General features: G+C 41.9%; 1 protein-coding gene across 1 annotated transcript in view; it reads left to right on the top strand.

Annotated features, from left to right (window-relative positions):
- Nucleotides 1-14,124, top strand: part of FLT4 (fms related receptor tyrosine kinase 4) — a 126,355-nt gene that overhangs the window by 87,293 nt on the left and 24,938 nt on the right. The window contains exons 12-18 of the mRNA XM_063120850.1: nucleotides 4,120-4,228; nucleotides 5,747-6,106; nucleotides 9,064-9,210; nucleotides 10,441-10,572; nucleotides 10,849-10,955; nucleotides 11,755-11,890; nucleotides 12,549-12,653. Of these exons, the coding sequence (XP_062976920.1) occupies nucleotides 4,120-4,228; nucleotides 5,747-6,106; nucleotides 9,064-9,210; nucleotides 10,441-10,572; nucleotides 10,849-10,955; nucleotides 11,755-11,890; nucleotides 12,549-12,653 (1,096 nt within the window). The remainder of the gene's footprint in view (nucleotides 1-4,119; nucleotides 4,229-5,746; nucleotides 6,107-9,063; nucleotides 9,211-10,440; nucleotides 10,573-10,848; nucleotides 10,956-11,754; nucleotides 11,891-12,548; nucleotides 12,654-14,124) is intronic.

Genomic DNA, 14,124 nt, shown 5'->3' with positions numbered 1-14,124 from the left:
TAGTTTGGCCCTGAACACGATGCCAGTACAAATATGTGAATTAAAGTGCATGAGGTGTCACTTTGACATGTGAGAATCTTACGCTGCATTTCCTCTCTGGAAGGGCTCTCTCTCTCTCTCGTGATATGTGGCCCTGCCAAAGACTAGCCAGCATTTAAAAGCTGTTTCTTTCCATCCTCCCTAGTAAGAATAAGAGTCATGCATACTTTTCTATGACTAGTTTCCCGTTCTAGGTGACAATGTCAGTAAGCGAACACACGCACATAATAGTGATGCAGGCTAAAGAACAAACAAATGGTTCCCAGTATCCTGAAGTCACTTCCTGTTTTCATACGCCCCTCAAAAAATCACTTCCTGTTCCATTGCCACAGTCAGGGAGTTCCTCACAGAAGGGCCAAAAGGGATGATAGGAAGGAAAGAAACATATTTCTTGTTCTCTTTCAATCTGGACTAATGGCTTAACCAAGAAACGGATTGTTTTTCTGAACCTATCCTAATAATAATCAAGTGCATTTTGTAATATTACTTGGTATAGTCATTTTGCATATATTCCTTTCTAATGCTTTTATTTGGGGGGGGGGGTGACGCTGGTGGATGTTGACTCCCAAAGCTGTTTTGCCTTTCATTATGCATAACAGTGTGTGTGTGTGTGTGTGTGTGTTGGCTGGGGAATACTGGGAATTGTAGGAGTTTTTTTCTGTCGAAACATGAATAGTATTGCACCCTTAATAAATAAATAAGGCTTAGATCCAGAATTTGTGTTCTGCCTGCAGAGTGGGACTTCCATGTCCTCTCCTTCCCCATGCAGCCTCCTCCCCTCCTCGCACCCTCCAGATCTGCTCCAGAGGGTTGGTGGACATTGGGGAAGGGGCTGGTGGGAGGAGAATTCCCATTCCACAAGCAGTATCCTTCTGCTGGTTGAATGAGGATTCTGGATGTAACCCTAAATGAATATTCCTAGGAGTGTTGTAAGAAAATCGCTGACGGTCAGGCCTTCAAAGCTTTTACCACTGGTAGATTAGTAAATGCTGCTGTAGTAGCAAGAGGTGTTTTCTTTCAATTGGGATCATCGTTCGTTTCACTTCCACCAGACAATTAAAAATTCAAACAAAGCTGAGGGGACTACATCACAGGAATCGGTGGGCAAAAACTCACTGAGAATTTAAAATACTCAGTGTTATCTCTTCCCAGAAAGATAGGAGAATATTCAAGTAGTGGGGCTAAACTGAATAACTTTATCAGCTTGAAGCATATGGAGGCGTGATGTCAGGTGAATTTTTTGAGTATTTGTGTTATCTATGAGAGTGTGTGTGTATTTCAGCTGAGGGGCTAAAAGGCAGGATAGCAGTGGTTTTATAAAGAAATTATATAAACAAATCCCACTCTTCCTTTTGGAAACTAAGTGTTTCTTAATGTAGTACTAGGCAGTCTCCCACCCAGGTACTTTCCATTGTAAAAATTCCTTAGCTTTAATAGTAAAAGCATCATGTGCCCCCACGACTGTTCTCTGGACTTTTGTATATTGCTTATTATTATTATTATTATTAATTTATTTATTTATTTATTTATTTATTTATATAGCACCATCAATGTACATGGTGCTGTACAGATAACACAGTAAATAGCAAGTTAGCCACGTACCTTTGGGCAGATATCTGGGCCCCTGGAGCCCAGAGGGCCCCCAAGCAACTCCCGAGAGGGGGGGAAACTGTTCGGTGGCCCCAGGCATGCTGTTCAGTGAAGGGTCTGCTGAGCTGGCCCAGACACACCTGCCACCATCTTAGTTTCCCAGAGTGCCTCTGTGCCAGGGAGGTACTCTGAAAAGTGAAACAGGCCCATGTGGCTGCAGCCAACTTGTAGGCATTTTGCTGATCAGCGTGCCTGCCACTACTGAGCTGGGGGTGGGGTCCAAAAAAGAAAAAGGAACCCTTTCCTGTTCTAGTTCCAGCCTGTTAAGTGGAGACTGGGGTGGATGAAAGACAAAGTGACAAAGATGGTCCCGCATTCACTCCACCATTTCTTCCCTCCAGCTTAATGAGGTGGTGTTGGGATGGGAAGGGGCTCCTTTTTCCTCTTAAAAAAACAGTTGTGTGACAGTAAATGGGCTGTTCAGCCAAGCACCAGGTGAGCTTGCTCCAGCACTTGGCTGGTCAGCATGTCTACCACTGCACAACTCTTTTTTGGGATCCCCCTTCCCTTCCCACCACCCCCTGCTAAGCTGCTGGGGAGAGAAGAACAGGGCCTGAAGCTTATCCTTCCCCACTCCCTTAGGGAAGGGGATTCCCCCTTCTTATTTATTAAAAAAAATATTAAAACATTTATATCTTTCCCTATTATCACTGGGATCTCAGGGCGGCCTCCTCCTCCTCCTCCTCCTCCTCCTTCTTCCCTTTTGTCCTTTCCTTTTTTCCTTCTTAAAACATGGTTGTGGCAGGCCTGGCCCACTGCTCAGTAAAGTGCCTGGCCAGCCACGTGGGCCCGTTGCTTGGCTGAGCAGAAACAAACCTCCTTTCTGACAGTGCTTGATAAGCAAGAGGGGCTGGGTAAGCATTGGAGGGGGAGGAGAGCGGCTAGTAACGAGAACGGCACAGCAAGGGAGAACGTGCATAAGTGTAAGTTGGCTGGACAAAGTGGAAGTGGCAATTCTGGAAGGGGCAGGGCAGCACAATGTAGGAGGAAACCTCAGAGATCCCCTTGCCCAAGGTCCCCTCAAAGATAGCAGCATCACGGCCTTATGCTCATACAAACTCATCGGATCAATTCCTTTTATTTATGGAGAAACGTTGGAAAAGAACTGTAATCTAAAATGGCTTTGGCCGTTGCACAGAAGTAGAAAAAGAAGAAGCACAGGTGAAATCTTCTTTTCACATTTTGTGTGTAATGTGCGAAGGAAGGACCCATATATTACCCCGATGGTGAGATGGAACGTTACATCAGAAGCATGGAAAGAGGATGAAAAGACACTTGTGTTTCCTTTTTTTCTGCTCCAGTCTAAAGCTGTCGAAATGGTGGATCATTCGCTTCAGTTGTCTTATTATCTAATCTCCAGGGCAATAACTCACCTCTGTATCCATACAGTTCACTGCTCATCTAGAGCAATACAATTAAAACTGAATCTAAATGATAGACATTGTGCAATCACCACACGTGTCTACACCGCAAATTTTGTCAAATATGGCATTGGTTCAGTTGGACTGGTCAGAAGCTGTGCCGACAGCTTTTACTGTATAGTCATAATTAATGTATAAATATAATTACGTTATCGATGTAATGTTTTAATCTTTTGTAAACCATCCACAGAGCTTCAGCTATGGGGTGGTATAGAAATGTAAATAATAATAATACTTAAACAAGTACATTTTGCGTAATGATCTATCCTACCACATATGATCCAAAGAATTCAATAAACTGTAGGGTGTGTTCCCACCAGCCATTTTTCATGCATTCTGTTGTTTCTGCTGTGACGAGGTTGTGCTGTTTTCACTACATATGTAATCCCTCTTAAAATAGGCACAAAGGATGGTATTTATCTGGTGCACACACTTATTTGTTCTTGCCCTCTGCTTGGCCCAAATTCTTTGTCAGTTTAGTATGCATTGTCTGTTTGTGTAAATCCTCTTCCATCCTAGTTCCCTGTAACTAGGAGGCAGCTCATAAATAAAGTGTGCTGCCCCCGGTTTAACCCTTTTTATTGAAAGGAGACTCTTATTGCAACAGCAGCATTCCAGCCGCGGGAAGTGGTGAATGGAGATCATAATATAATACTTAATGATGAGCAAATGATTAGTAAAACGAAACACACAGACACGGGAAACTATATAAACATAGAGATGAATGGTACAGATCTAGCTGTAAATATCTCATTAAGCAATTCCCCGCAGGATAGAGATGCTAAAAGAGCTGCCTTCCACAATTTGGTATACTCCAGATGTTTTGGATTACATCTCCCATCAGCCTTGGCCAGTATGGCCTCTGGTCAGGAATGCTGCCCCAAACATCTGAGGCAGTTGGTTGGGGAAGGCATTATCCTCACTCCTGGAAGTTTAAGGAGTGGAGAAGAAGGCCCAGCATTCCTCCATTTTAAATGCCATTCATGTTGCCATTCTCTTTCTTTACCAGACGGTCAGCAATTTGATCATCCAAGAAGCCAACGTTTCTGTCATGTACAAGTGTGTAGCCTCCAACAAAGTTGGTCGTGATGAACGGCTGATCTATTTCTATGTAACTAGTGAGTATCATAAAGCAAAGGGGCTCACTCCTTTATTTTTGTGTATGACATTTGCTCAAACAGGCAATTCACAAATATTTGAAGGATTCGTAGAGAGAGAGAGAGATTTGGGGGGGGGAACCATTGGGAACCATTGAATTGAGAGTGTTTATTACAGCATTACTGGCATCATGTGCTCACAGTCTGGAAACAATGCCTTGTATTAGTACATGTATTTATAGGCTCCCTAGAGAATGAAGATACAGACATCACTGGAAAGTGTGGATCACTTAATATCAAAGGCTAGTGCAGAACTAAAATTTTGCCCCACTTCAAAATATATCCACTCCAGTTCATGATATATGAGTTGTCAGAAACATTTATAAAACTTTCATTTTGATGGTGAAACTCTAATTTTGCTACTCATGTTTTCGTTTTACCATTAGAATTCTGCCACTAGAACCACACATTTGCCACCCAAAATCAGGATCATGACCAAAATTAGAGATTTGTAGCTGAAAAATGAGTTTTCGTACAGATTTTAGAATTTGTATCTTAAAATTTTCCCTTTTCAAATGTCATATTTGAGTGTGCTGTAGGCTGAATTAGAATTTCATATTGATTTCATGTGTAGTGAAAATTCAGGGTCTTTGAAATAAAGATTGTATCCAGAATAAAATGTTCAAGTTATAGATGGTTAAAAACCAGCTTGGACTCTGCTGCAGATTAGAGTAGCAAAGTGAGAGAGGTGTCATAGAGCCCATTTCCCCTCTCATGCCTCCTGTGGCTGAAGAAACTCAAGCTCTCTTCCATAAAATATTGGAGTGTGCAATTCCCAAATGTTTCTGGTGCAGTAGCTCCCCCTAGTGCCCTCCTCCCAGAATAGACTCTCTGTTGTCTTGATAGCGTTATTTAGGTAGCTGGGCGGGGTGGGGGGGTTGTCCCTTCAAAAATGTATCATATCTACAGTTAGATGTGATTGGGTGCCTGCACCCAAAGGGCTTTGATCTTTCTAACAAATTACTACTGCATGTGCAGATAGGAATGCTTCTTTGTTTACCAAGGGAAGCTAATTTGAAACACAACCAAGTTGACAGTGAGATAGTGGGACTTGATCTTAATTTGAGACTAGGCTTCAGTGCAATGCCTAGCATTGTTCTTCTCTTAAGTAACACATCAACTTGGCATCATATAATTCTGAAATCATAGTCGTGCAATAATAGTAGTTTCCTCTTAGCAGTGTTTATTTTACAGTTTTGTTCATGGATGACCACTTTCATCCTTCTGTGTGTCTGGACAAAGCTGAAAGTGCAAAGCTTGCCTTTTGGCCAGGATATTGTAAGCCCAGGCTTCAGGAAGCTTCCTTTGTGCATGCATTTAAATAAATGCATACAAATAATCAGTGGCTTTGCACAGTCCTTAGGCATGCAACTGCAAGTGCATAGATAAAACAGTATCCTATAAGTGAAATTAGAGACAGTCTTTTATTGCTTAAAGTCTCAATCACACATTTGTTTCCTTATCTTGTGTTCTTGGCAGCCATCCCAAATGGGTTTGAAATTGAGTCACAGCCTTCAGAGGAGCCCATTGAGGGACAAGACCTGAGGCTAAGCTGCAATGCTGATAATTATACCTACGAGAACCTACAGTGGTACCGGCTTAATCTCTCCACACTGCATGATGAAGAGGGAAACCCCCTGGTCCTGGATTGCAAAAATGTCCACCACTATGCCACTAAGATGCAAGGCGAGCTGCATTTCAAACCCAACTCCAATTATGCTGCTTTGACACTTACCATCCCAAATATCTCACTAGAAGATGAAGGAGACTACGTGTGTGAAGTGCAAAACAGGGAGAACAGCGAGAAACACTGCCACAAAAGATACATCTCTGTGCATGGTAAGGACTGCAATGAAACTGCTCGTCGGGTGGGTGAGTAGGCAGGGCTTTGTGAGGCTGAAGGATGCACAGAAAGGAGAATGCTTAGCAGAGCATAGGAGCAGTAGCACTGGCTGTAGATTTCCAACCACTCAGATTTATTCTAGATGGAGGTGATCAGAAGATAATCTTTGGGGCCACAAATTGGTCTACAAGGCACTTTGTCATGACACAGGCCTCACACACCAGGCCTTGTCACACACAAACCCTCCTCAAGCCAAGTGCCACCACTTGAACAACCTGAGGGTAGGGTAAAACACAACCTTTCCCTCATATGAGAGGGTAAAGGCTAGAATCTGAAAAGGTTTTACTGTGTATGTAATAAGCTGAAGGTTATATATAAAGTGTTTACAATAGTAACTGTAGAGCAGGTGATAAAGCCAAGCAGACACGTGGTTTGAGGTAACAAAACAAAATAACATGTTTATTTTTGTTTAACAGATCTTAGTTACTTCAAATTCAAGTTAATCTTAAGTCTCTTAAAATCTTATCTCCTTTCACTCTCCACACCACTGACAATCCTAACTGACACTGCCAACCAACTAACCAACCCCCTAACCAAGCTCTAGACTCCCCCATTTATACTCCTCTCCCCTTTCACAGCATCATCAGTCACACCCACTCAGTCCAACTTTCTGCACTCACTAGACCTACAACCTAAGGGAACAGAACTGTGGGGTAATGTCACATACTTCTTTGTGGATCCGAGATTCTTCTTGGAAACCTGAAACACAGCTTTCATTTGACCAAGCAATAAGCTTTGGTATTAGTATTCCCACAGCTATAGAAAGACTGGGAAAGGAAGAAAGTAACGGCTCCAATGGCAGATGAAGTGCTGTCCAAGTATATGTCTAGCTTATTATTTCTAAGTGAGTCTTGTGCTTTTTGTGAGGCTGACTTGTGATTTTAGATATCCAGAGCTAGCAGTAATGGAGCTCAACATTATCCAGACACACTGGTAGACCCAGCTGGTAACTGTAGGAAATTTGCTAAACTTTTTATTAGTATTTCAAATATTATTTCATGAAATTGAAATGTCACATGTCATAACATTAAATTCTTGCTGACAATATGTGGGGTTTGGGGCATATATATTACTTGTGGTCTTTTACAGGTCAGTGTGAAGGTAAAATTACTAAGAGAGAATTCACACTTCAACGGGGTCGAGGGAAAGGACAGAGCCTACTCACTGCAGCCAATTCCTAATAGCTTAATCATAGAATCATAGAATCATAGAATAGCAAAGTTGGAAGGGGCCTACAAGGCCATCGAGTCCAACCCCCTGCTCGAAGCAGGAATCAACCCTAAAGTGGAATTAACAATGGTAATCATTGTTAAACATTTGGGAATATTATGTCTGCATTGAGCCTCAGAGCATAAATATGATCTTTATGATATTAAGGATACTTCCACCAGGGGCATTTCCAGACAAGGGGTTTTATGGTGCCATTGCCCTGATTCATTCTTGGGTGTTTACATAGGAAGTGGGTTTCCAGATTATTTATTGCATTTTTATACTGCCCAATAGCCGAAGTTTTCTTGGTGGTTCACAAAAATTAAAACCATTCAAAGTATAAAACAAACAGTATAAAAACATGATATTATTATTATTTATTTATTTATTTATTTATATAGCACCATCAATGTACATGGTGCTGTACAGAGTAAAACAGTAAATAGCAAGACCCTGCCGCATAGGCTTACATTCTAATAAAATCATAATAAAACAATAAGGAGGGGAAGAGAATGCAAACAGGCACAGGGTAGGGTAAACAGGCACTGCGTAGGGTAAAACTAACAGTATAAAGTCAGAACAAAATCAAGATTTAAAAGCTTTAGGAAAAAGAAAAGTTTTTAGCTGAGCTTTAAAAGCTGCGGTTGAACTTGTAGTTCTCAAATGTTCTGGAAGAGCGTTCCAGGCATAAGGGGCAGCAGAAGAAAATGGACGAAGCCGAGCAAGGGAAGTAGAGACCCTTGGGCAGGTGAGAAACATGGCATCAGAGGAGCGAAGAGCACGAGCGGGGCAATAGTGTGAGATGAGAGAGGAGAGATAGGAAGGAGCTAGACCGTGAAAAGCTTTGTAGGTCAACAGGAGAAGTTTATATTGGATTCTGAAGTGAATTGGAAGCCAATGAAGAGATTTCAGAAGTGGAGTTACATGGTCAGAGCGGCGAGCCAAGAAGATGATCTTAGCAGCAGAGTGGTGAACAGAAACCAACGGACTGATGTGAGAAGAAGGAAGGCCAGTGAGAAGAAGGTTGCAGTAGTCCAACCAAGAAATAACCAATGCATGAACAAGAGTCTTGGCAGAAGAGACAGACAAAAATGATCGAATCCTGGCAATATTATACAGGAAAAAACGACAATAAAATACAATAAGTTATTGCCAAAACCATGTGCTCTATCATCCTACTTAAATGGTTACATTTCATGAGAAATTTGATAGCCTGTGTCTTTTCTGTTCTAGTTTCTGAGTCTGAAGGGGTATTCAGTGGAGCCTGCAGTCATGAGATCTAGCAACTTACTTTTAGTGGAAAGCTAAAAGATATTGTTGCCTTCTACTCATAACCTGCCTTTGTTTTCCCATCACTTCTTCCACCTTTTTTTTCTTAACAAAGAAATTCTATTAAGGAAGAAAAGATGGAACAACTTCATAAAGCTTTCTCATTGGTAATGTTAGTGGTCCATCTGGAAGCATCCTAGGCCTCTTTTTTTTTTGACGGGGTGGTCACATTCTGGAAATCACACAAATGGCTTTAGAGAAGAAGTTAGTCATGTTGAGGTTCCATTATGACTATTCAGTTTTTATGCAGTTTGCAGCAGTCTGTCCCCAAAGAACAAAGGCAGCTTCTTTCCTACAGAGTGTTTTCCCCCTTTTAGTCGCCTGCCAAATTGTTTTCTTGATGTTACTCCTTTAGCTCTAGAAGTCCCCAGGTTGAAGCAGAACCTGTCAAACATCTTGGTGAACGTGAGCGATTCCATAGAGATGCGCTGCAAAGTGGACGGAACATACGTTCCGAACATCAACTGGTACAAGGATGAGAAGCTTGTAGAAGAGGTCTCAGGTACGGCTGATGGAAGAGATCTGTGGCTGGGAAGGAGCGGGGCATGGATTTTCCTGTTTGTACAAGGCTGTGGTTTGGGTTTGGAGCTTTCAAAGTTTGGGCTGGGGATTATGTCAAAGTAATGGTGCAGAGAAAGGGCCATCCCAGAATGAGTACATTGGTGTAGCCAGTGTGGTTGTCATGACCAAAATGTTGTACAAGGAAGATCTGAATTCAAATGTCCTCCAGCCATCAAGTTCTTTGGAAGAGTTTGGTTCCGTTGCTATCTCCCATACTGCCATACTTCATAGGTTTATTGTGATGATATTAATGGATGGGTGACGCTCATGTACACTGTCATGAACTCACTGAAAGGGGTCAATCACTGATGAAGAATTTCCATGCATCTATGTGCACATATCCACAGCTCTCCACTGCAGAGTGAGGGATAAATCGACTATGTCTGTAATTAGTGTGGAGGAGCGGAACAATTAGAAATGTATCTGCTAATGTAAGGTTTGTGGAGATGCTTCTAAGTGACAAGCAGGCAACGCAGGTTTCATTTCTACAGTTTGCTTGCAGCTTCCCCTCCCACGCAAAAATAAATATCTGTACTTCTAACGGGCAGCAATCCAAAAGAGCCACTTGCAAGCATGGGAACCATAGGCAACACTTGAGCCTTTCTGTTGTTTTCACTGCTGAAATTCTTATTTATTCCATAAAGCAAAAAAAAACAACTATGGGATTGGTTTAACTGCCCCTGTGACCATTGGTTCCCAAACCTCCTTTGACTGTGAAGCCTTCAGAAAATGCCTGCACAATTTCTGGCTTTTATCTGTAATAAGAAGGACTAGAAACTTTTTTAAAAAAATCCAGAAGAAAACTGGGAAATTGGAGATCTGTAGAATGACAATACTGTGCATTAGAAGCCATGTTCTGTGATTTATCCCATGCACGCTTCTGTCTCCTTGATACTGACATGCTGCCTTCCGTGTGAGTTGTGTCTTTCTGTGCTGCATTTGGATGCTCATATCTTCACAAACATTACTTTGTTGCTGGAAGATAAGGCACATCTCCTTGAAAGTGCCCAAAAGCTGATGACAACAGTGTGTTGAGTGATGTCACATAACCATGGTTTAATTTCAGTTCAGGCTTCTACTCTCTAAAGAGCCACAGCATGAGAATCCAAAACCTCCCTAGGCACAGTTAGTTCACACCTGAAAGCTCTTCTTCCCCTTCTGCGTGTTTCAGGGATTGACCTGGCAGATTCCAATCAGAGGCTGAGTATCCAGAGGGTGAGAGAAGAGGATGCTGGGCTTTACCTGTGTAGCGTCTGCAATGCCAAGGGTTGTGTGAACTCCTCCGCCAGTGTCTCTGTAGAAGGTACTGTCACTAACCCCAACCCCTAAACCTATGAAGGGAGAAAGAAAGTAGAAAGAAAGACGGTCCATCCAAAAGAGCATCCCTTTGCCAAGCAAAAGCATCTTCATCCTCCTTCATTCGAACACAAAAAATAGTATTCTCCTTTCCTTGGCCCAACTTGAAGGGAATTTAGAAAATTTTCAACCATGCTTCCATTGCTTTTCCTTGGTTTTGCTATGAGCCGATTTTAAGCTGTCTTGTGCTGCTAATTCTACCATTGCTCTTCCTGATCTGTAGGCTCAGATGACAGGACCAATGTGGAGATTGTGATCTTAATTGGGACAGGTGTCATTGCCATCTTCTTCTGGATTCTCTTGATCCTCATCTTCTGTAACATTAAGAGAGTAAGTCCCCTGTTCTGCTGTCCCTCTTTCAGAGCCTGATTTGGTGAATTGCGAACAGGATCATGGAGATGAGATAAACCCAGAAGATGGCCACCTATACATTCCATTCTGATGTGTTGGTTTTTTCCCGATTGAGACATCGGGTTTTCAGAAGAACCAAAAAGAAATTGGAGTTTGCAAATATAGTTGAAAACAGTTGACATTGCTGCAGAAGGAAAACCTACAGGGCTGCTCTAGTTTAGCTAAACACTTGCTTTTGTCACTTGCCCTCAACAATAAAGCACATAATATGGATTTTCTCTGTCTCTAAGGCCTTAGCTAGACCTAAGGATTATCCCAGGCAAATAGAGGGGTCGTCCCTGCCTGCTCCCGGGATCCCCTGTGTGTTATTTGGATGCACAGGGATGATCCCGGGACAATCCTAGGATATAGGCCTGGTCTAGCCATGGCCTAAGAGACCAACTGGGATATTACAGAACAGAAAGGTGAACTTCTGGTGTGTGAAATTCCTTGTCCAGGCACTAATCTAGGGATAACTGGAAAGAAAATGCAACATATATAGGCTAATCATTATATATATATATATATATATATATATATATATATATATAGTGTTCCCATTTCTATGGGGATGGGGCATTCCAATTTTGATGATGGCGCCAAACCGTCCATTTTGCCCTTTGTTTTGTCAAGCAAAGCCCAGTGTTAAGGTCCAAGATATGAAGAAAACTGCATAGCAACATATGCTCATTACAAAATGAGAGAGATCAACTAGCTTCTCTTTTTCCCTCCCTTTTAGCCTGCTCATGCTGACATCAAGACTGGGTACCTTTCTATTATCATGGACCCAGGTGAAGTTCCCTTGGAAGACCAATGTGAATACCTGCCCTACGACTCGAGCAAATGGGAATTCCCTCGCGAACGGCTTCGACTAGGTACAGTGGAGCACATGGTTTGATGATGAGTAAGAAATAGGTGTCTTTCTTTTTCTGGTTGATAGTTGTGATTCTAATTGCCATTTCTGACAGTTGTTTTGCACCAGAAAATATAGTCATAGAAACAATTGTCCAGTCAATCTCAGGTTGCAGTCCCAACAAAACATCCATCATTGTTCTAGAGCGGTCTTAAGCATTCAGCCTCTTTGGGGCTGCCAAAATGTCAGCCAGACAGTGGATAGAGCTATGATGGAATGATCATTCTTTTCCAGTCTAGTCAAAGGAGATGCCCTCACCTTTCCCACACGCTCTGCTCAAGAGCAATTAATGGCACCTCACTTTAGCTCGCTGTTTCCTTCCTCTGCTTTGTCGACACTGGGTCTGTTTCACTTCCTCCCTCCACTGGCCCTTTCTCTGAAAACGCAGCCACCTGGTGTGAAAACCATTCCTTCCTCTTCCTTTTTCACACCTTTTCTTCTTTTTTGTCCCAGTTTCCTGTTTTCTTTTGGTCCCATTCAAGTTACTGCTTTGTGGGTTCTTTGAATAGTTGTATAAAATGAGTTCCTCCAATTGCACCCTGCTCCCTTTTTTAACAGTGTTTTTGTTTTGCCATTGGAGCCATTACCTTTCTTTCCCCCCCCCCCGCATTCTTTTTCAGGTAAAGTCCTGGGTCATGGGGCCTTTGGAAAAGTGATGGAAGCCTCTGCATTTGGAATTAATAAGAGCAACAGCTGTGAGACCGTGGCAGTTAAAATGCTCAAAGGTAGGCAAGATAAATGGCTTCTGTAAATATCAGAGTATCAGTTACCTGTCTGGAAACATCCATCTGGTTAATGTTTGCATCTGGAAGACAACCTTCCCATAATTTCAACAAATCCCTCATCATCCCCTAAAAGACAATCTGTCCTTATACTAGGAAGTTCCACAAACCTGATCTTTCTTCATTATGTTCTTAAGTCAACAGTGATTAAATATCTTCTTTTCTGAATATTCTGTTTCTTGGCCTTTGACTCTGTTCATCCTGTATTTGCTAAACCATCCTTTCCCAACTTGGCATCCTCCAGATGTGTTGGACTGCCATTCCCATCATTCCCAGTGGCCATGTCCAACACATCTGGAAGGTGCGGCTTTGCTAAGCAATGTCCCATTTCTCCCAATATAGCTGTCAACTGTTTTGGAGCTGACTATTCAGTGTGTAGCTTATTATTTAATGGAGTAGAATGAACTGATAGAAATAAATACGGCGGTAACTCAATGTAGGTGATACTTTGAAAGAGTTTATTGAAGATATGTTTCACTAAATGACACAGAGCTGGCCTGCAGTGTCTTTAAAAGTTTCATCCAGATAGGAAAGAATCAAATCCTGGAACATCAGGGCAGGTAGGCAGTATCAGGAGGCTCAGACTGAAAGCTATTCTTTAGAAGCTCAGTCTGGTTCTCCACAACAAATGAACATAGTTTACCATTTACCAAGTGGCAACTTACTTTGGTAGCGCTTGCTTTGGTATGTACCACTTCACAAGTTAGTTGTTGGTATGGTATAAACAAATAGTGAAAACAGTTTTGTTTTTCTTCTGCTTCCACATGGTAAAAATTTCCTCACTACTTGGCAGGATGGTACAGATGATTGGCTTACCAGACAATAATCTTACTCCATGATAAGTTGCCACTATGTAAATAGTTATCTGTGTTCAACCAGTAGTATTATAGTTTTCTTTTGCTGGGCCTGCTAAGAGGCTGAGGCCAAAAAAATGCAGGGTAGACCAAGCAGTCCCACCTGTGGCTTTATTCCTAACCCTGTTCTACTCCCTTGGAATAAAATCTGACTGAAATATTATCTTAATATTTTCCTGAACCAAGTCAGCTAGTCAGATTGTTTAGAAAATTAGAAATGAAGATTCTATTGCAGAGGATACCACTAATTAAAATGTTGTGAAAAACCCCATGGTTTTAACTTCTTCGTGGTTTTAACTTCTTCATTTTTAATCAGATTGATTGATCCATTAGCAGGACAAGCTCTAAATTTAGATTCATCTACTTCGCTACCTCAAGGCAGCACTTTGCAGATGGATGCAACTGCCATGGGACCTTACTTATCATAGTTCTGAGTTTATTAAAATCAGCTTTCCTAAAATCCAGAGTACGTGTATGGCTACACTCAGCTTTTGCTTCCTTTAAAATCAAGAATTCAGTATGATGTGGTCACTTTCCCCCAAAGTTCTTGTACTGCCACT

This window comes from Elgaria multicarinata, chromosome 3 (genome assembly GCF_023053635.1).
Source record: "Elgaria multicarinata webbii isolate HBS135686 ecotype San Diego chromosome 3, rElgMul1.1.pri, whole genome shotgun sequence".
Taxonomy (NCBI): Eukaryota; Metazoa; Chordata; class Lepidosauria; order Squamata; family Anguidae; genus Elgaria; species Elgaria multicarinata.
The sequence above is the reverse complement of the archived record's forward strand: the minus strand, read 5'-3'. Positions and strand labels throughout refer to the sequence as shown.